Here is a 23,325-nt window from a genome sequence, read left to right as displayed (position 1 = left end):
TACTATCCTATGGGACAGTTGGAGATCGAATTTGAATATTGAAATAATGTTGCAAATGTCAGAGAGACAGACAACAAGTTTTATACAAATCTCCGCTGTTGAGAACTACATGTTAGTCTAAAAGAAATGTGAGATAATGTCTAGATGCTTTTTATAGTGGAGATCAAGTTTATAAGTTCCCTGTCAGGGCTGATGAGACAGTGGATTGCGCAGTCAGATGGAACAGAGTAAATTGGCATTTTAACATCATAGATTTATCTGGTGGTAACTTGTGGAATAGACACCGACTGGATTGCGCTTTTAACCAATCAGCATTCAGGATTAGACCCACCCGTTGTATAAAATGAATATATACACTGAGTATAAGAAACATTATGTTATGCTCGTTCCATAACATAGATGTAGGAGGGGAACCCAGGGGAATGCTATGATCCCTTATTGTTATATACACTTGTGAGTCAGTGTAGTTAAAGGGGAGGAGACTGGATAAACGGTTTTTAAGGCTTGAGACATGGATGGTGTAGGTGTGCCATTCCTAAGGGTGAATGGGCAAGACAAAAGATTTAAGTGCCTTTGTACAGGTGAAGATAGTAGGTGCCAAGAACTGCAAGGCTTGCTGGGTTTTTCACGCTCAACAGTTTCCCGTGTGTATCAAGAGTAATCCCATACCCAAAGGACATCCAGCCAACTTGGCACTGTGGGAAGCATTGGAGTCAACATGGGCCATCAGCCCTGTGGAATGCTTTTGACACTTGTCGAGTCAATTCCCCGACAAATTGAGGTGGTTCTGAGGGCAAAAGGGAAGGGTGGGGGGGATTCTTTAAAGTAGCCACCCTTTGCCTTGATGACAGCTTTGCACAGTTTTGGCATTCTCTCAACCAGCTTAAATTATTCCGTATGTGTTTTTCATAGTGTTCTAAAATGTAGAAAATAGTACAAATAAAGAAAAACCCTGGAATGAGTAGGTGTGTCCAAACTTCTGACTGGTACTCCAGGCCTATACATGTGTAGTAGATGTCAAACCCTTTACACAAAGCACTCGCAATATTGGTTTCTTATGGAACAGTAGCTCCAGTATTTGGCATCGGTTATTCATTGTTTTATTGTCAACCTGCTCAACCGGTAATTGATTTAAGAGATTAGTTTCACTATCATTATCCGATCCACAATTCTGTTATCAATTGAATACACGTTATATTAGATACAGGCTTTAGAAAGAAATTGACCTGACATTGCCCTTCCTGCTCAGTCTTCTCACATGAAACTCTCATCTCACATGACATAATGAGTAGCGTGACTGACAACCCAGCCAGAGACCTAGTGACAGGAGGAGAGGATGCCCGAGTGCTGCCACCACTGTCCCCTCCAGTTTAAGTCTCACACCAGTGCAAAACAAAAATCATGACGCTGCTCAGGTGTGGGACAATAACTGTGTGGGACGCCTCTCGTCTGACTCACCTACCTGGGGATGACAGAAACCCAACTACAAAGTTCTCAGTTTAGTGGAACAGGACCACAGTCAAGATTCATACACATATGCAGTAATATATTAGAAAGTTTTCTATAGGTCTAGCTCAACCCTTTAGTGCAACTGCAGTATTGTATTGCACAGGACTGTACTGTAGTAAAATCTATTTAGCTACACTGGACTTGTACATTCCCAGATAACAAGAACATTCATGTAACAATGAACAAGGTTCATTCCATTGAACCTGACATGATTGTCACAAAGAACACAAATCGAGTCAACGGGTCAGAGGCACCATGTTGTCGTTTATGCACTACCTTGTTGGGGTTGACATGGTCACTATAATGGTGCCTGTTGTTGTGTGTTGAAGGCTTGTATAGATTACTTGTTGTGATTAAGATGCCTTTGATAACATCGTATTACTTCTCAGCTAGAACACACAGGGGCTAATGACCCACTGGAGGATTCTGGGATATTGCCGTTTCATGCTGATTAGATTTGCCTTTATTAACACTGAACTATGAACAGAACAGAGACACTTACTCTACACTGGATCATCCTGACAGGCAATTATCTATTCTACACAAGATCTCCACTCCATATCTTGTCCTCTTTGTTAGCAGTGAAAACACAAAAAAATGGCTTGTCACTTTGCCACCGTTTGTATGCGGCAGAGTCGTATGTCTTAGTGAACATGATGTTAATTGGCTGGTCTGATCTCCGGGACAGTTGTTATGGGCTGAGAGGAGATTGTAAAGGCTTGATAGGACAGGAAAAGGTCGACAGGCTTATTGTGGATTCTGCTAGTTTATGAGGAACCTTGTTCACCCTTTATCTAAGAGACATTTTAGGTCTGATTCACTCTGGCAGATGTACTTAATCTGAAGAAAGGTCTGGAATCATAATACATAGGTGGGCTTTAAGAGGGGGGTGCTCTAAAACGCACTCCGTTGCTTCCCCTTGTGGTGGCGGGATGAACTACATATACAATGGATGTTGAGACAACAAAAAAAGCGCATGAAATACACCTAATACCGGTTTCTCTTATTCATTGACTGGAAATTGAAACTAAAGATTGATTGAATAAAGACATGCATATTTATCTCATCAGACTTCCATCACGGTCACGTGTCATGGCTTGTCTCTGTCCTCATCAGTGTTGTGTTGGTGTTTCCCTCAACTTCCGAGGCAGAGGCATAGTCCCTTTTTTAGATCTGTGTAGAGGAGATGTGCAGCCAGGCACCTGTTTAGGGATACTTGATGGTCTGTGTAATAGGGCCTGAAATAAAACAGCATTGCCAGACTAATTTGGTAATCGCCTCGTTATCAGGCTAGACTGCCAAGCTGCAGCGCGCACTCATCCCCGTGATTCTCAAAGGCCTCTTTGCTGCAGTGGCAGATCTTGTCTTGGAATGGTGAGAGGGAGTTTAAAATGTTGCCTGCTTCTTTTATCACTTTTTCAATTCTAGGATGTTAAATGGTAAATCTAGTCGTATTTTCTTGCCATTGAACCATTTTGTAAACTGTCCTGCAAATGCCCTCTGTCAGTTTGGCACTTCAAGCAGACATCTTTGCTCCATTGTAAACTGTTGTGAGATATCTTTTGGGATACAGAACTAATACATTATGCAGTCAAATGAACCTCAAGTGAAACCTGTTAGAATATTGGCTACCTTTTCATCAAATTAATAACTAACAGAGCTTAATTTCTATTTAAACTGTCCACTAACTTCCCCAATTAATTCGTTACCCTAAATTGAAATATGTATTTTATTTTCGAAATACCTTTTAGAATGAAACCCTTTCAATAACATAACAAGTACATTACATTAGTTAACCAAAGTGAACCAAAATGACCATATTAGAACAAACTGTACTGTGGATTAACAAGTTATATCCAAAATGTAGTAATCTCTTGGGTCCAACATAAAATAACAAAAAACAAACCAAAATTGAGACATTCCTTTTCCATTTTCTTGTCACAGACGATGAAACTGTAGATTCAGTCGTTTTCCGTTGCAAGGTCTTTTTGAACAGAATGAGGAAAGAAGTTGTTATAAACGGTCGACGGCAAGGTCGGCATCTACTTTTACAAGGTAAGCACAGAAAAATGATATATTCAACTCAAATTATATATACTTTTACTAACAAGGCAGTTAAGTCCCTCAATCTGAAATCTGACAAGGACAGTAAACATTCGGGTTGGGACGGTCATGGAATTTCTGGTGTCGGTGATTGGCGTGTCATATGTACGCGGTCAGTTTGGGGAAGCAAATTTTCACCATAAAAATTAACCTTTATTATAAAGCATTGCATGCATCATCACATTTGCAGACTTATGTAAGATACTACTATCCCGAATGTGATGAGAAATTGGATAATGAAGGCTAATACTATAATTGAATCACTGTTAGCAAAAAAGGACTTCAATGCAGCAAGTGATGGAGTAGGCTAGGCTATATCATATACATTTCCTTTTTTGCAAGGGAAAAATGTGGCCTTTTATAAAATCAAATCAAATCAAATGTTATTTGTCACATACACATGGTTAGCAGATGTTAATGCGAGTGTAGCAAAATGCTTGTGCTTCTAGTTCCGACAATGCAGTAATAACCAACAAGTAATCTAACTAACAATTCCAAAACTACTGTCTTATACACAGTGTAAGGGGATAAAGAATATGTACATAAAGATATATGAATGAGTGATGGTACAGAGCAGCATAGGCAAGATACAGTAGATGGTATCGAGTACAGTATATACATATGAGATGAGTATGTAAACAAAGTGGCATAGTTAGTGGCTAGTGATACATGTATTACATAAGGATGCAGTCGATGATATAGAATACAGTATATACGTATGCATATGAGATTAATAATGTAGGGTATGTAACATTATATTAGGTAGCATTGTTTAAAGTGGCTAGTGATATATTTTACATCATTTCCCATCAATTCCCATTATTAAAGAGGCTGGAGTTGAGTCAATGTCAGTGTGTTGGCAGCAGCCACTCAATGTTAGTGGTGGATGTTTAACAGTCTGATGGCCTTGAGATAGAAGCTGTTTTTCAGTCTCTCAGTCCCAGCTTTGATGCAGCCGTACTGACCTCGCCTTCTGGATGATAGCGGGGTGAACAGGCAGTGGCTCGGGTGGTTGTTGTCCTTGATGATCTTTATGGCCTTCCTATAACATCGGGTGGTGTAGGATAGGATAAAGTAATCCTTCTCACCCCCCTTAAAAGATTTAGATGCACTATTGTAAAGTGGCTGTTCCACTGGATGTCATAAGGTGAATGCACCAATTTGTAAGTCGCTCTGGATAAGAGCGTCTGCTAAATGACTTAAATGTAAATGTAAATGTAGGTGCGCCTTCTTCACAATGCTGTCTGTGTGAGTGGACCAATTCAGTTTGTCTGTGATGTGTACGCCGAGGAACTTAAAACTTACTACCCTCTCCACTACTGTTCCATTGATGTGGATAGGGGGGCAACACATTGCATTCAATTTTACTACACTTTTTACAAATGGAAAGATTAGCAGAATCTTTTTTAACACGACTTTCAAGTGGCATTGACCCAATAATAAAGACATTGAATATGCACACTCAGTGGGCATATGGCCGATGCTCCACTGGTGCCAATAAGATAGGCTACAGTTTTTTTTTTTTGACAACTAAAACACAGTCTTTTCATTGTCCTCTTTTTACAGCAATAGCCATTTGCTTTCTAAACTAGGTTTTCCTGTGATTGTATTTGGAAATATTGCAAAATGCCTCTTTCACAACTCAACAATTGTCTATTTGCTGTGCGCACTGCCCCAAATTGTGCGCCTATCCGACAGGCCCAGTGCAGTCAAAAACGAGATGTTTCTATGTTTTCTATATTCATTTCCACACTATGAGGTTGAAATAATACTGTGAACTTGTGTGAAAATTATGACGAGGACCTTTTAGTGTAAGAGCTGTTTGAAAAGACTGCCTGAAATTGGTGGGATGGAGTTTTGGCCTGCCTGTTAACATCACTAGGTGGTAAATGAGTTCCAAACCTTTGCCAATAAACAGATCTTTTTTAATGTTCAGACAGTTCTAGGAATATTTATCTTGAGAAATTGCTCTTTGCTAAGAAGCTATTTTTGTTTCTTTATTTGAATGGAAACAGCCACAGCAAGGTGCTTAGTGCCTCCAGAAAGTATTCACACCTTCCATATTTTGTTGTTACAGCCTGAATTTAAAATGGATTCAATTAAAATGTTATTTCACTGGCCTACACACAATAAATACCCCATAATGTCAAACTGTATTTAATTTTTTTATTAAAAGAATGTCTTGAGTCTTAAGTATTCAACCCCTTTGTTATGGCAAGACTAAATACATTCAGGAGTAAACATTTGATTAACAAGTCACATAAGTTGCATGGACTCACTCTTTGTGCAATAATGTGTCTAACACAATTTTTTTAATGACTACCTCATCGCTGTACCCCACACATGCAATTATCTGTAAGGACCCTCAATCGAGCAGTGCATTTCAAACACAGATTCAATCACAAAGACCAAGGAGCTTTTCCAATGCCTCGCAAAGAGGGGCACCTATTGGTAGATGTGTAAAAAATAATAATAAAAACTGACATTTGAGAACGGTGAAGTTATTAATTACACTTTGGATGGTGTATCAATACACCCAGTTACTACAAAGATACAGGCGTCCTTCCAAACTATGTTTCCAGAGAGGAAGGAAAATGCTTAAGGATTTCACCATGAGGCCAATGGTGACTTTAAAACAGTTTAGTTTAATGGCTGTGATAGGAGGAAAAATTAGGATGGATCAGCAACATTGTAGTTACTTCACAATACTAACCTAAATGACAGTGAAAAGAAGGAAGCCTGTACAGAATATATATATTCAAAACATACACTAAAGTAAAACTGGGAAAAAAATGTTGGGCTAAGAAATAAACTTTATGTTCTGAATACAAATCTTTGTTTTGAGCAAAAACATCACTGAGTACCACTCTTCATTTTTTTCAAGCATGGTGTTGGCTGCATCATGTTATGGGTACAGTATGCTTGTCATCAGCAAGGACTAGGGAGGGTTTTTGGGGGGGATAAAAAAAATGGAAAAGAGCTAAGCACTGGCAAAGTCCTGGAGGAAACCCTGGTTCACTCCTCTTTGCAACATCCACATTCACCTTTCAGCAGGACAAAAAAACTAAACCACAAGGCCAAGTATCCACTGGACCTGCTTGCCAAGACAACATTGAATGTTCCTGGGTTGCCTAGTTACAGTTTTGACTTAAATCGGCATGAAAATATAAGGCAAGAATTGAAATGGCTATCTAGCAACGATCAACAACCAACTTGACAAAGCTTGACAAATGTTTTAAAGAATAATGTGCAAATATAATCCTGGTGCACGAAGTTCTTAGCCAGAAATATTGTAAAAAGACAGCTGTAATCACTGCCAAAGGTGATTCTAACATGTATTGACTCAGGGGTGTGAATATTTATGCAAACAGATTTCTGTATTTCATTATCAATACATTTGTAAAAATGTCTAAAAGCAAGTTTTCACTTTGTCATTATGGGTATGTAGATGGGTGAGAGAGAAATATGTATAAATGTTGATTTCATAGTGGAACACAACATGTGGAATAAGTCAAGGGTATGAATACTTTCTGCACGCGCTGTCGTTGTTACCCCAAAGTGATTTGATTTTGAGATAAAAACAGCTGCATTGGACCTTAAAACAATCCACAGATCATGTTTTTATTTAAATAAGCTAATGATCCTCTGACCTTCCAAATCTTGCTTTCTGGTGTAGTAGCCTATTTGAAATGATTTGATGCATTTCTTTATATACATGAGTAGGCTAATTAACTCTATAATTTTTGCAATTTAGTTCAGTTTACTAGCCTAATGGATGTGTCGCATATGGGACTCTCAGACCCATACAATCTTTTTTTAAGAAGAACCATTTATTTATTTAACATAAAGCAATAAAAATGTGCATTGTATTAAAGAAAGTCCAGGTTACTAAAGTGCCATGTGCTAGCACTTCTACAATAACTTACTACTAACAGCAGCAACATACATAGGTAAGAGCACATATTAACAGTAGATCTATAGGCCTATAATAACACAAAAATCATTAAATATAGAATAAAAATCTTTATTTTATTGCAAACGGCGACGGCTAGTAAAATGCAAACTACGCATCATCTTCTACCTCTAGCTCCAGGTTTTGTGCCAGTAAAGTGAGCTTATTGACTTTGTCCAGCTTGAGGCATGAGTGGACAGGGGTGACAATGTTCCCTGCAGTGCTGAACATTCGCTCTAATGCGTTGCTCATGTATCTGCGTGCCAGCTTCCACATCAAAGGATAGCAAGTCTGGTTGTCACGCCACCAGGTCAGGGGATTATCCTTTGGGTCAGGCTGTTCCTGTAGGTAGCGAGTCAGTTTGGTGTCTTCACAGACTGTGAGGGGTACATTGGCTGTGGTTTGGGCCCTTCGCTTCTGGAGGAGATCCCTCTAAATTAATTTTCTTGCCATCGTTCGAGTCATCATCTCCCCCAGTACCAGTAGCACCACCACCCCTGCCTCCGCCCCCCCGCCACCATCTCTTTCAGGAGTCCTTCTCTCATCTCATTCAAATCATCCCCTTCGCCTCTGTATTTTAGGTCGAAGAGGAAAGAGATGGACAGAAGTTATGTTATTGTCAGTAGGCTGTACTCGAGGACACTGGACATCATCTTTTAGAGGCTTTGCGTTAGACATTTACATTACATTTAAGTCATTTAGCAGACGCTCTTATCCAGAGCGACTTACAAATTGGTGCATTCACCTTATGACATCCAGTGGAACAGCCACTTTACAATAGTGCATCTAAATCTTTTAAGGGGGGTGAGAAGGATTACTTTATCCTATCCTAGGTATTCCTTAAAGAGGTGGGGTTTCAGGTGTCTCCGGAAGGTGGTGATTGACTCCGCTGTCCTGGCGTCGTGAGGGAGTTTGTTCCACCATTGGGGGGCCAGAGCAGCGAACAGTTTTGACTGGGCTGAGCGGGAACTGTACTTCCTCAGTGGTAGGGAGGCGAGCAGGCCAGAGGTGGATGAACGCAGTGCCCTTGTTTGGGTGTAGGGCCTGATCAGAGCCTGGAGGTACTGAGGTGCCGTTCACCTCACAGCTCCGTAGGCAAGCACCATGGTCTTGTAGCGGATGCGAGCTTCAACTGGAAGCCAGTGGAGAGAGCGGAGGAGCGGGGTGACGTGAGAGAACTTGGGAAGGTTGAACACCAGACGGGCTGCGGCGTTCTGGATGAGTTGTAGGGGTTTAATGGCACAGGCAGGGAGCCCAGCCAACAGCGAGTTGCAGTAATCCAGACGGGAGATGACAAGTGCCTGGATTAGGACCTGCGCCGCTTCCTGTGTGAGGCAGGGTCGTACTCTGCGGATGTTGTAGAGCATGAACCTACAGGAACGGGCCACCGCCTTGATGTTAGTTGAGAACGACAGGGTGTTGTCCAGGATCACGCCAAGGTTCTTAGCGCTCTGGGAGGAGGACACAATGGAGTTGTCAACCGTGATGGCGAGATCATGGAACGGGCAGTCCTTCCCTGGGAGGAAGAGCAGCTCCGTCTTGCCGAGGTTCAGCTTGAGGTGGTGATCCGTCATCCACACTGATATGTCTGCCAGACATGCAGAGATGCGATTCGCCACCTGGTCATCAGAAGGGGAAAGGAGAAGATTAATTGTGTGTCGTCTGCATAGCAATGATAGGAGAGACCATGTGAGGTTATGACAGATCCAAGTGACTTGGTGTATAGCGAGAATAGGAGAGGGCCTAGAACAGAGCCCTGGGGGACACCAGTGGTGAGAGCGCGTGGTGAGGTGACAGATTCTCGCCACGCCACCTGGTAGGAGCGACCTGTCAGGTAGGACGCAATCCAAGCGTGGGCCGCGCCGGAGATGCTCAACTCGGAGAGGGTGGAGAGGAGGATCTGATGGTTCACAGTATCGAAGGCAGCCGATAGGTCTAGAAGGATGAGAGCAGAGGAGAGAGAGTTAGCTTTAGCAGTGCGGAGCGCCTCCGTGATACAGAGAGCAGTCTCAGTTGAATGACTAGTCTTGAAACCTGACTGATTTGGATCAAGAAGGTCATTCTGAGAGAGATAGCGGGAGAGCTGGCCAAGGACGGCACGTTCAAGAGTTTTGGAGAGAAAAGAAAGAAGGGATACTGGTCTGTAGTTGTTGACATTGGAGGGATCGAGTGTAGGTTTTTTTCAGAAGGGGTGCAACTCTCGCTCTCTTGAAGACGGAAGGGACGTAGCCAGCGGTCAGGGATGAGTTGATGAGCGAGGTGAGGTAAGGGAGAAGGTCTCCGGAAATGGTCTGGAGAAGAGAGGAGGGGATAGGGTCAAGCGGGCAGGTTGTTGGGCGGCCGGCCGTCACAAGACGCACGATTTCATCTGGAGAGAGAGGGGAGAAAGAGGTCAGAGCACAGGGTAGGGCAGTGTGAGCAGAACCAGCGGTGTCGTTTGACTTAGCAAACGAGGATCATATGTTGTCGACCTTCTTTTCAAAAGGGTTGACTAAGTCATCTGCAGAGAGGGAGGAGGGGGGAGGATTCCGGAGGGAGGAGAAGGTGGCAAAGAGCTTCCTAGGGTTAGAGGCAGATGCTTGGAATTTAGAGTGGTAGAAAGTGGCTTTAGCAGCAGAGACAGAGGAGGAAAATGTAGAGAGGAGGGAGTGAAAGGATGCCAGGTCCGCAGGGAAGTGAGTTTTCCTCCATTTCCGCTCGGCTGCCCGGAGCCCTGTTCTGTGAGCTCGCAATGAGTCGTCGAGCCACGGAGCGGGAGGGGAGGACCGAGCCGGCCTGGAGGATAGGGGACATAGAGAGTCAAAGGATGCAGAAAGGGAGGAGAGGAGGGTTGAGGAGGCAGAATCAGGAGATAGGTCGGAGAAGGTTTGAGCAGAGGGAAGAGATGATAGGATGGAAGAGGAGAGAGTAGCGGGGGAGAGAGAGTGAAGGTTGGGACGGCGCGATACCATCCGAGTAGGGGCAGTGTGGGAAGTGTTGGATGAGAGCGAGAGGGAAAAGGATACAAGGTAGTGGTCAGAGACTTGGAGGGGAGTTGCAATGAATGTTAGGTCGGTGTCTTTGGAGAGGTCGGGCTTCAGCAGATCTCCTGTCAGTAACGGATGCACAGGCTTCACTGACAGGAAGAACAAATTATCCTCCCTCATTCTTAAATGGAAGAAGTTTGGAACCGCCAAAACTTTTCCTAGAGCTGGCCGCCCAGCCAAACTGAGCAATCGGTGGAGAAGGGCCTTGGTCAAGGAGGTGACCAAGAACCCATTCGTCACTCTGACAGAGCTCCAGAGTTCCTCTGTGGAGATGGGAGAACCTTCCAGAAGGACATAAGAAGGACATCTCTGCAGCACTCTACCAATCAGGCCTTTATGGTAGTGGCCAGACAGAAGCCACTCCTCAGTGGAAGGCACATGACAGGCTGCTTGGAGTGTGCCAAAAGGCACCTAAAGACTCTCAGACCATGAGAAACAAGTCTGAAATCTTTGGCCTGAATGCCAATCGTCACAACTGGAGATAACCAGGCAGCACTTATCACCTGGCAAAATACCATCCCTACGGTGAAGCATGGTGGTGGCATATTCATGCTGTGGGGATGTTTTCCAGTGGCAAGGACTGGGAGACTAGTCAGGATTGAGGGAAGGATGAACGGAACAAAGTACAGAGATCCTTGATGAAAACCTGCTCCAGAGTACTCAGGACCTCAGACTGAGGTGAAGGTTCACCTTCCAACAGGACAACAACCCTAAGCACACAGCCAAGACATCCCTACTGTGCACAATGCTACAACTGTTACATTTTCAAGTAGCACTAGTTTAAGGTGAACAACAACAAAGGCCTTTAGTCATAATATTATGGAAAGTGTTTGATAAAATGTATAATGTACAGATAAGTAGATGGTGTTGCTACTCTACAGCCCCATTTCTCTTAAAATACCCACTGGGACTTCAGGGCAGCGTACTGGCACACAATTTATAATGGATGGTAATTGACTCTGCTTGAGCTTGCATTTTGGAGATACAGCATATATGTAGGCTTATGCAAGAGTGTTTTTGAGCTTGCAAGCATGTGTGTCCCTGTTAGAATATATGACTGAGTGTGTGCGTGCATTGGTGTGAGTGTCTGAACTGGGTGAGTTACAGAACCAATCAAGCAGGCTTTGACAGTAAATGGCGGTTGACAGTCCTCATCATCACAATCACAACATTACATTGTGTTGGCCTGACCTGTGATCACTTGATGGGGCATTTGACTTTTCTTTCACTTTTGTTGCGGAAAAAGGGTTTTGTCTTTTGTTCTTTTCCCTTTTGTTTTACAGACGAGCCCTGATTATGTTGATATCATCGGGGTGTAGAAACACATTCTCCCTGCATTGTTGAAGTAGGAGTTCCCTGAGACATAGAACACAGACTCAGGAAGGTCAGGTTCCTTCACAGGGATAGACCGTTAATTCTTTACGAAAGCCCCATTTCAGAAAAGCTCACTAGCCAAACAGAAGTACATTATCATACCAAATGTCAAAGCAACACTTTGCCCACAGTTGTTTTGCCAGCTCTCTCACCTGACTTTAACACTGAAGTGGCATTTTGCAATGAGCGGAGATTGCCTTGGTCCCCCCCCCAAAAAAACCCAGAGGTGTTTGTTAAAGGCAAGGCATCACTCCCCCATGTTCTTGTGAAGAGAAATCTCAACAGAATCCGAGGACAATGTTGAATCACCATGCCATGCCTCACTCCTACAAATCCCCCTTACAGCATGACGGCACCTAAATCAACTCTACAGAGTAAAGACCCAGGGCCATACAGTCACCACACAACCTGCCTCCCTGCTATTCTCTTTAATGACATTCACCATAGGAGGGGACTCCACCAGCAGCCAGGCCGGAATCACCCTGCCCAGGGAAACAAGTGAGAAGCAAGAAAGAGACTGAAGAGTGTGTGTGGGATGTCTCTGGGCTCTCTCAGTAGAAGGGGGGTAAAAAGGGATCTGGATGGAGGTAAAGAGCTCTCATCCTTCTCTGTTTTCAGGTGAAGAGGAGTTTTTTTAAGGGATTGGAGGGAGACATCGAGGAAACTTGACACCTGTGTCCCAATACAAGTACTTTTGTTTTTTTACTACTGTGACGAAGATGCTAAATAAACACTTCTCCTTCCCTGGACTGTCATGAAATCCAGAGCCTTGAGGGAAGGGCAAATCCGCTATCTATCTATTGGTGATTTAGCCGATCTGGGAGAGAAACCGGGGAAAGCTTTTCTTCCTCCCAGTAGTTCTGTGTGAGCGGACGGCTTTGACTTTATGAAGTTAACTTCCTTTGAAGGAATGCAGAGGAGAGTAAGACCAGCTGGCATCCCATCTGCTTTGGGCTGTCACCTACCCCGCTGCACCACAACTCTGCCAGTTATCAGTCAGTCAGCCTCCCTGTATACACTCTACAGTGTGGATTCCGTTTGGGAAGACATGTTAAATTGACTGTCCGAGATTCTTTCTTTTAATTCACGCTTCGTTTTTTCCCACATGAGGACAAGTTATAAGATAAATAACAGCCTTAGTGGAGCATGTGAATAAACCTTTGATTGGGATCTGTTTCCCTGTTTGGGAGTGTTCAAAGGATCTACGTATGTAAGTGTCATTGCGTGGGATGTTTGGTCCTGAACTGTAACCCCAAGAGGCCATCCTCTTCTAACAGTGAAAGCATCAGTTACTTTGAGTTCCGTTGTATTTATATTCCTTCCACAGTCAGCAAGTTGAGAAGAGCACATTGTTAGAGCTGGCCTTTTTTCCTTTTTTCTGTTGGTGGTGTTTTTATCCATTGTGCATACAGAACATTGCAGTACCAGTCCCCAGTTCTGCTGAAGAATGGCTCGTTCACAACTTTGGAACAACTGATGAAAAAACTATTTCATTGTCCGCCTTCCCAGACAACAAAATAAACCAAGCAAGGTCAACAATAGAAGAAACTTCATAGCAAAAACACTGCTCAAAACTGTTTATATTGGTGCCTCCCTTGGATATATGAACACGCAACGATTGTTAGCGTTGTGGGTCGACGGCAGGCCTTGCTGTCCAGAGCGTAGATTAATAGCTTGCCAGTTTGAAACATCCGCAGGGTCGGGGCTATCGGAGGAAGACTGTTCTGTTCATTCCTCTCATCCACACAGTTGTGCCGCCAGGGATCGTCAGACACACTCCCTCCCCTCTCCGCCATTATCTCACTTCAGTCTGAGAGGGAGAAAAGAGAATGAGCACTAAAGTTTTACTACAGAAAAGAGGAACACCTGAAGCTATTTGGTACACTTTCAAGTAGTGAGGAGGTTGTTTCAGTTCAATTTGAGAGAAATGGTGTGATAGACCTCATCAGTCTAAGCTTTGTAAATGAGGAGTGTGATGTGGTTTTTAATTTCATTGGCTTGTTTCTCACAGGAATCCAATCTCTGTAGAAAACCTCATTAGCTGGCTTCCTTAGCATTCCTGATGTGGAGTAACCTTATTTTTGACCTGTTCCTTGTCAATAATCAACGTCCGGCCAAGGTTGCTGAATGAAATATCAGCATTATCTTATAAAGCAGGGGATTTTTACCAAACCCATATCAGTAGTGCTGCATGGAGTTATTTTGTTGATAGTGATGAGATAGAAGGCAATGTATAATTTATTATATTTATCCCATCCCCTCCCGCCTTCTCTCATTTTACTCTTTCTCTCTGTCTCTTTCTATATTGCCCTCCTCTCCAGGTAACAGTATACTCCACTCGGCAGCAGACAGTGTGACCAGCGCTGTACAGAAGGCCAGCCAGGCGCTGAACGAGCGAGGGGAGCGCTTAGGCAGGGCTGAGGAGAAAACAGGGGAGATGAAGAACAGTGCTGAGCAGTTCGCTGTCACTGCACACAAGGTGAAACACACACACACACACACACACACACACACACACACACACACACACACACACACACACACACACACACACACACACACACACACACACACACACACACACACACACACACACACACACACACACTACCGTTCAAAAGTTTGGGGTCACTTAGAAATGTCCTTGTTTTTGAAAGAAAAGCACAAACAGACGCCTCACAAGTCCTCAACTGGCAGCTTCATTAAATAGTACCCGCAACACACCAGTTTCAACGTTAACAGTGAAGAAGCGACTCCGGGATGCTGTCCTTATAGGCAGAGTTGCAAAGAAAAAGCCATATCTCAGCTTTGCCAATAAAAATAAAAGATTAAGATATGGGCAAAAGAACACAGACACTGGAGAGAGGAACCCTAGAAGGCCAACATCCCGGAATCAACCTCTTCACTGTTGACTTTGAGACTGATTTGCGGGTACTATATTTGCGGGTACTATATAATGAAGCTGCCAGTTGAGGACTTGAGACGTCTGTTTCTCAAACTAGACACACTAATGTACTTGTCCTCTTGCTCAGTTGTGCACCGGGGCCTCCCACTCCTCTTTCTATTCTGGTTAGAGACAGTTTGCGCTGTTCTGTGAAGGGAGTAGTACACATCGTGTTACGAGATCTTCAGTTTCTTTGCATTTTCTCGCATGGAATAGCCTTAATTTCTCAGAACAAGAATAGACTGAGTTTCGGAAGATAGTTATTTGTTTCTGGTCATTTTGAGCCTTTAATCAAACCCATGCTGATGTTCCAGATACTCCAGATACTCATCTAGTCTAAAGAAGGCCAGTTTTATTGTTTTTTTAATGAGCACAACAGTTTTCAGCTGTGCTAACATAATTGCGAAAGGATTTTCTAATGATCAATTAGTCTTTTCAAATGATAAACTGGTGGTTGCTTGATAATGGGCCTCGGTATGCCTATGTAGATATTCTATTAAAAATCAGCTGTTTCCAGCTACGATAGTCATTTACAACATTAACAATGTCTACACTGTAGTTCTGATCAATTTGACATTTTAATGGACGAAAAAGTGTTTTTCTTTCAAAAACAAGGACATTTATAAGTGACCCCAAACTTTTGGCTATTTCAGCCACACCCTTTGCTGACAGGTGTAAAAGTTGCTCGCACAGCCATGCAATCTCCATAGACAAACACTGGCAGTAGAATGGCCTTACTGATGAACTCAATGACTTTCAACTTGGCATGTCATATGATGCCACCTTTCCAACAAGTCAGTTCGTCAATGCTAGAGCTGCCCTGGTCAACTGTAAGTGCTGTATTGTGAAGTAGAAATGCCTAGGCGCAACAACGGCTCAGCAGTGAAGTGGTAGGCCACACAAGCTCACAGAATGGGACCGCCAAGTGCTAAAGCATGTAAATATGGCCTGTTCTCGGTTGCAACACACATGACAGAGTTTCAAACAGCCTCTGGAAGCAACGTCAGCACAGTAACTTTTCATCTGGAGCTTCATGAAATGGGTTTCCATGATCGAGCAATTGCACACAAGCCTAAGATCACCATGCGTAATGTAATGCCAAGCATCGGCTGGAGTGTCATAAAGCTCACTGCCATTGGACTCTAGAGCAGTGGAAACTCTTTGTCTGGAGTGATGAATCACACTTCACTGTCTGACAGACTAATCTGGGTTTGGCGGATGCAAGGAGAGCACTACCTGCCCGAATGCATAGTGCCAACTGTAAAGTTTGGTGGAGGAGGAATAATGGTCTGGGGTTGTTTTTCATGGTTTGGGCTAGAGCCCTGACCTCAATCCCATCGAACACCTTTGGGATGAATTGGACCGCTGACCCGCGAGCCAGGCCTTATCGCCCAACACCAATGCCTGACTTCACTAATGCTCTTGTTGCTGAATTGGAAGCAATTTCCAGCAACAATGTTCCAATATCTATTGGAAAGCCTTCCCAGAAAAGTGGAGCCTGTTATAGCAGCAAAGGGGGGACCAACTCCATATTAATCGCCATGATTTTGTAATGTGATATTCAACAAACAGGTGTCCACATACCTTTGTGTATCATGTAGTGTATCATATCACATTACAAGGGCTGGAGGAGTTTTTCATAACCACACGAACAGAACAGAATAATCTTACTAGTAGTACATGGTACCAAGGGTATAGGCTATACCACATAATGAATAACTTTACTAGTAGTACATGTTACCAAGGGTATAGGCTATACCACATAATGAATGACCTTACTAGTAGTACATGATACCAAGGGTATAGGCTATAACACATAATGAATAACCTTACTAGTAGTACATGATACCAAGGGTATAGGCTATACCACATAATGAATAACTTTACTAGTAGTACATGTTACCAAGGGTATAGGCTATACCACATAATGAATAACCTTACTAGTAGTACATGTTACCAAGGGTATAGGCTATACCACATAATGAATAACCTTACTAGTAGTACATGTTACCAAGGGTATAGGCTATACCACATAATGAATAACCTTACTAGTAGTACATGTTACCAAGGGTATAGGCTATACCACATAATGAATAACCTTACTAGTAGTACATGATACCAAGGGTATAGGCTATACCACATAATGAATAACCTTACTAGTAGTACATGTTACCAAGGGTATAGGCTATACCACATAATGAATAACCTTACTAGTAGTACATGATACCAAGGGTATAGGCTATACCACATAATGAATAACCTTACTAGTAGTACATGTTACCAAGGGTATAGGCTATACCACATAATGAATAACCTTACTAGTAGTACATGTTACCAAGGGTATAGGCTATACCACATAATGAATAACCTTACTAGTAGTACATGTTACCAAGGGTATAGGCTATACCACATAATGAATAACTTTACTAGTAGTACATGTTACCAAGGGTATAGGCTATAACACATAATGAATAACCTTACTAGTAGTACATGATACCAAGGGTATAGGCTATACCACATAATGAATAACCTTACTAGTAGTACATGTTACCAAGGGTATAGGCTATACCACATAATGAATAACCTTACTAGTAGTACATGTTACCAAGGGTATAGGCTATACCACATAATGAATAACCTTACTAGTAGTACATGATACCAAGGGTATAGGCTATAACACATAATGAATAACCTTACTAGTAGTACATGATACCAAGGGTATAGGCTATACCACATAATGAATAACCTTACTAGTAGTACATGATACCAAGGGTATAGGCTATACCACATAATGAATAACCTTACTAGTAGTACATGATACCAAGGGTATAGGCTATACCACATAATGAATAACCTTACTAGTAGTACATGTTACCAAGGGTATAGGCTATACCACATAATGAATAACCTTACTAGTAGTACATGATACCAAGGGTATAGGCTATACCACATAATGAATAACCTTACTAGTAGTACATGATACCAAGGGTATAGGCTATACCACATAATGAATAACCTTACTAGTAGTACATGATACCAAGGGTATAGGCTATACCACATAATGAATAACCTTACTAGTAGTACATGTTACCAAGGGTATAGGCTATACCACATAATGAATAACCTTACTAGTAGTACATGATACCAAGGGTATAGGCTATACCACATAATGAATAACCTTACTAGTAGTACATGATACCAAGGGTATAGGCTATACCACATAATGGTACTATGTAACCCACATTTCCCCATTGTCTTAGACTAACAATTCATCCCAAACTGATTTTCTGTAAACTCAGTTTGAGCTCTAAACTCAGCAAAAATATCAAACACTGTTCTCCATCCTCAGGTGATTCAGTCTAAGTGGTTAGTTGGTTGCTTCTGGCTGCACAGCAGGGTGTTTCACTAGCTAGATGTTCTTGTTAGGAATCCCTCCTATTCATAGTTTATTCCTCCATCTATTCTCTCTATCCCAGCTATTCTCCATGGGCTTCTCTCCTCTCAATCCAACTGTATCCGTCACACAAGGAGAACTAATCACCCGCTGCTTAACCATACCATTATCATAATATGATTTTGCTGCAAAAGCAGGAAATAAATTGTAAAGGACAGTTTGTAAAAATACGAATCGTGCTCCGCTTCTAACTCACGACTGTGATCAATTCCAATAACTTTTAAAGTAACTATTATTGTCTTTGACCTGGCTTCTTGCACCTCCTGTAAAAACAAGATCACCCAACTTTGGTGACCCACTGTTCCAGATAGAGCGCATAATCTTTCCACATTTTGTTGTTCAATTTAGATTTTATGTCACTGATCTACACACAATACCCGATAATGTCAGAGTGGAATTTATTTGTTGAACATTTAGGAAATGAATAAAACATTTAAAGCTGACATTTCTTGAGTCAATACTGTAAGTATTCAACCCCTTTGTAATGCAAGCCTAAATAAGTTCAGGAGTAGAAATGTGCTTAACAAATCACATAAGTTGCATGGACTCATTCCGTGTTCAATAATAGTGCTTAACATGATTTCTGAATGACTACCGCATCTCTTTACCCCATGCATACAATTATCTGTGAAGTCTCTTCATAATCCAGTATTGAATTTCGAGCGAAGATTAAACCAGAATGACCAAGGAGGTTTTTCAATGCCTCGCAAAGAAGGACATCGATTGGTAAAAAAATAAAAAAGGCAAATGCTGAATATCCTTTTTGAGCATGGGGAAGTTCATAATTTCACTTTGGATGGTGTATCAATACACCCAGTCACTACAATTATACAGGCGTCCTTCCTAACTCAGTTGCTGGAGAGAAAGGAAACTGCTCAGGGATTTCACCATGAGCCCAGTGGTGATTTTAAGTCAGTTAGAGTTTAATGGTTGTGATATGAGTATATTGAGGATGGATCAGCAACATTGTAGTTACTCCACAATAGTAACCTAATTGACAGAGTGAAAAGAAAGAAGCCTGTACAGAATAGAAATATTCCAAAACATGGATCCTGTTTGCAACAAGGCACTTAAGTAATACTGCCAAATATGTGGCAAGGAAATTAACTTTTTGTCCTGAAAACAAAGTGTTATGTTTGGGTCAAGTCCAGCACATCACTGAGTACCACTCTGCATATCTGTTTTCCACTAGACACTTGGAGATGAATTCACCTTTTAGCAGTAAACAATAAACTAAAACACAGGGCCAAATCTACACTGGAGTTGCTTACCAAGACAATGTTCCTGAGTGGCCTAGTTACAGATCTGACCTAAAACGGCTTGAAAATCTATGGCCCAGACTTGAAAATGGCAGTCTAGCAAGGATCAACAAGTGCTTCTACAAATGATTGACTCAGGGGTGTGAATACTTATGTAAATTAGATATTTATGTCTTTTATTTTCAATAAACATTTCTAAAAACATGTTTTCACTTTGTCATTATGGAGTATTGTAGATGGGTGAGATTTTTTATATTTTTTAATCAAATATGAATTCTGGGTTTAACGCAACAAAATGTGGAATAAGTCAAGGGGTATGAATTCTTTCTGAAGGCACTAACTCCCCATACAGATAAGACACTCCATCCACTTCCACATTGAGCTCCTTCAATTAGATGCTCCATTTTGTGAACCATTTAACCAATTAGTTGTCTTGCAGTGTTAGTCTTGCACTCACTAAAGCATGTTTGTGTCCGTTTGTTAAAATATGCAACCCTATAATGTACGTGGATAACCACTGGTAGGAAGGTGATGTTAGCTAGCTACAGTAAATATATTCTGCAACATCTTCTCTGACTGGTCATAACGTTGAACAATATTTAGTTAATGTTTTGAATCTTGTATCTTTCCCCCTCTTCAGTTTTTGATGTTTAATAAACGTTGGGAACATCCTGTATCTGCCAACTGTGCTACCCCCCCCTGTAATGCCATTGAACAAGACACCACATCTCCCTCTCTCTACCTGTGATTCAGTATACTTTAGTTCAAGTTGAGAACATATGGTATCTTGTAGTGGACTCCATAATTGTTAAGGTAACCTGTAGCGGAAAACAACACTGCAGATTCAGTCAGTCTGTCTCTGCAGTGTCTCTGTGTGACATCAGTCCATTAGCACCACTGTTGAGCTCTCACCATCCCCACAGAAGGAGCTATGGCCGTCTGGTCTGTGCTGCAGCTCTGCTGCCCCCACTTGTTAGCTCTGGAGATTTCACCCACCTCTATTTTGAAACGTGTGTGTGTGTGTGTGTGTGTGTGTGTGTGTGTGTGTGTGTGTGTGTGTGTGTGTGTGTGTGTGTGTGTGTGTGTGTGTGTGTGTGTGTGTGTGTGTGTGTGTGTGTGTGTGTGTGTGTGTGTGTGTGTGTGTGTGTGTGTGTGTGTTAGCCTCCACCAGGTGGGAAACAAAGTAGTATCAATGAGGTTCTTTTACTTTCATTTGTTGGTGGTCGGATTTTAATGTGCTTGCTAACTTTGGAATTTATTTTTGTTTTTGCAGTTTCCAGAAATTAATAGATTTTTAATCTTATTGTGTTTTGTTTCAGTTATTTTTGGCAACCCCATAGGGGGTGTTGAAGAAATGTTCACTTAAATTGCTTTCTCATTTCACTTGGCTGACGTGCTCTCGTTTTGTCTCTTCCCCTCTCTTTTTCCTCTCCACAGCTGGCCATGAAGCATAAATGTTAAACTTTGAGGAGAGGGGTCCACCAAGCGTGCCAGACGCCATAGGGCAGGTTTCAGATTGTATTATTTGTATTTCTTGTAACGAAGGTAACATTTATTTGTTTCTAACGAAGATCTGATGACGAGGAGGGGGGAGAGAAAGAGGGACGGAACACAGATGAGACGGTTGAGAGCAAATGTTTCACGGCTAACTCTTCTTTTACTCCCTCCATTGCTCCCAAAGTACTCCTTGACCTTACTGTGACAAACCATGGAAATGACTATGGTCACTGCCCTCCCCACCCCAACACACACACACCACTGTCCAAATCCCCCTAAAAGGAACAGGTCTGCAACTCCCTCAGAGAAGTGACTTTACATACGGTGCTGGAAGAGGAGAATATAACTGCAGCAGAGTGTATGACATGACACATGCATATCATATGATGGCTATTTTACTGTACAGAGTCAGCAATGTACACCCCAGTATGTGGACATCAACTTGTCTAAAGGAGATGAGCTCTTCACTCTCTTTTGTCGTTTGACTATTTGGCATCATATTGTTTTGAAAAGCTCATTGGTGCATACATTCATTTCAGATGTAATATTAGCCAAATGTGTGGAGGACATTCATGTGGCTTCTAAAAACTACTGCTGCAAGCTTACATTTCAACCAATATGGTATGTTTTCCAAGTTTAATATTCCGCAAAACAGTCTGTGAGCTATTAATTAAATTGACCCAGGGTTCAGGTGCATGGTCTACCAAAATCCACTTTCATTATAAAAGGTTGAATAAACCACACAGAAAAAACAAGTATTTAGGCTTCACTGTTGGTATTTCTTAAGTGTTATTGAAGCGCTTGGCTGTATGGACGAGATCAGACGGTTTATTGTAACGTAAGAGACTACTGTATCGTTGTAAATTAGCTAGTGTAACAAGCTTATAAGACTGTAATCAGATCATTATACCACCATTTGCAATGTAATTGGTGTCAAATCATCCCTGTAAATATCATTTTGATTGTAACCCTTTCAACTCCAACCTTGGTCACATCTTGTACTTATAGTTTAACTTGTGTTTATATAAAGTTTTTTGTTCTGATATGTAAAACAGCATATTGACACATCATCACTAGCAGCATTGTACAATATTGGTCTGCATTCACTGTGTAACCGTGGCTTCCTTACAAGCAATTTGAAGCAACTAAACCATGGATATGTGGATATGTCTTGTTTATTATGCTTATATTTTGGATTTGTCCAACTGTCACAATGCACTGACAACCTTACCTTGCAGCGAGTACCGTTAAGTTCTTACTGAAATTCTAGTTGCATCAAATTCTAATCCGCTTCATCCTTACATTTTGGATGTTCATTGTTTTAATAAAAAAATATTGAAAGTAATTTGTCTGATGGTTATGAGATGTTTTTGTCGCCATTGCAAGCTACTATTGCAAGTCATTTTGTCTACACTCCATTGGTCAGTGAACAAGTCAGCATCTTTTTGACTAGCTACGGTCCCGAACAATCCAAGTGCAATGCTTCTATATCTGTGTTTTTAAACGTACTCTTTCATAAGTACTTCAACAGCATGTCGTTTGACTTGAGCAGTATGAATGTGTTATGATAACACTCATGGTATCCCAAGGTAACACTGCCTTGCTAGATCGATAACCAAAAGGAGAAGATCAAGAATGTGTGGCACCAGGATTGAAAGAGGGGGTTGTTCCTTAAGATGTATGGTGCTTGTTGGAAGTGGATTGTGTGGCGAATACAGAAGGCCACAGTACTGTATGTAGAATAGGCTAATGGAATGAAAAGGTAGTTATTATAGATGGTCTCAATATTAGGCACATGTAATACAGACTTATACCATTCTTTTCAATGAAACATCACAGACCAATGCTTTTTAAAATTATTCCAAAACCTCTGTTTATATCAGATTACATAACATCTAAATAAACAGTCTCAAGTCTGTCTGTAAATTGTTGCCGATGTTTGCTTTTTTGGATGTGAAATTTTGTAGTTAAAACTAGAAAAAAATAATGGGAGGGGCATGTATACTGTTTAGGTCATTGAAGTTTGTGTATCACCTAGTTATCCACTACTGGGGTCTCTGTTGTAGAGCTAACATTCTTACCACAGTGACACAGCATGTGTGCAGGCTTCTATGTCCAAGTGTCTATACTGAACAAAAATATAAACGCAACATGTAAAGTGTTGGTCCCATGTTTCATGAGCTGAAATAAGATCCCAGAAATGTTCC

The 23,325-nt window shown here is 41.7% G+C and overlaps 1 protein-coding gene and 1 long non-coding RNA gene across 20 annotated transcripts in view; one reads left to right on the top strand and one right to left on the bottom strand.

Moving 5' to 3' along the window:
* LOC118368164 (syntaxin-binding protein 6-like) overlaps positions 1-23,044 on the top strand; it is a 124,485-nt gene extending 101,441 nt beyond the window's left edge. For 2 of the 4 annotated variants that reach the window (XM_035751993.2, XM_035751994.2), the window contains exons 5-7: positions 3,454-3,564; positions 14,286-14,443; positions 21,059-23,044. In XM_035751993.2, coding sequence (XP_035607886.2) covers positions 3,454-3,564; positions 14,286-14,443; positions 21,059-21,082 — 293 coding nt within the window. In that variant the 3' untranslated portion in view covers positions 21,083-23,044. The remainder of the gene's footprint in view (positions 1-3,453; positions 3,565-14,285; positions 14,444-21,058) is intronic. The other 2 variants (XM_035751995.2, XM_035751996.2) reach the window with 1 other exon arrangement.
* Positions 16,698-18,524, bottom strand: LOC127915917 (uncharacterized). Of its 16 annotated transcripts, XR_008092925.1 has the most exons (7): positions 18,033-18,524; positions 17,817-17,978; positions 17,601-17,762; positions 17,439-17,546; positions 17,169-17,276; positions 17,061-17,114; positions 16,698-17,006 (listed from the first exon to the last, which is right to left on the bottom strand). It is a non-coding gene; the product is annotated as an uncharacterized LOC127915917 (long non-coding RNA). The 16 variants fall into 16 exon arrangements; XR_008092918.1 differs by having other exon boundaries at positions 17,061-17,276; XR_008092927.1 differs by lacking the exon at positions 17,061-17,114 and having other exon boundaries at positions 16,698-17,060; positions 17,115-17,276.
* Positions 23,045-23,325: the final 281 nt, after the last annotated feature.

The sequence above is a fragment of the Oncorhynchus keta genome, chromosome 35 (assembly GCF_023373465.1).
Source record: "Oncorhynchus keta strain PuntledgeMale-10-30-2019 chromosome 35, Oket_V2, whole genome shotgun sequence".
Classification (NCBI taxonomy): domain Eukaryota; kingdom Metazoa; phylum Chordata; class Actinopteri; order Salmoniformes; family Salmonidae; genus Oncorhynchus; species Oncorhynchus keta.
Note: the sequence above shows the minus strand (reverse complement) of the source record. Positions and strands in the feature narration are given on the sequence as shown.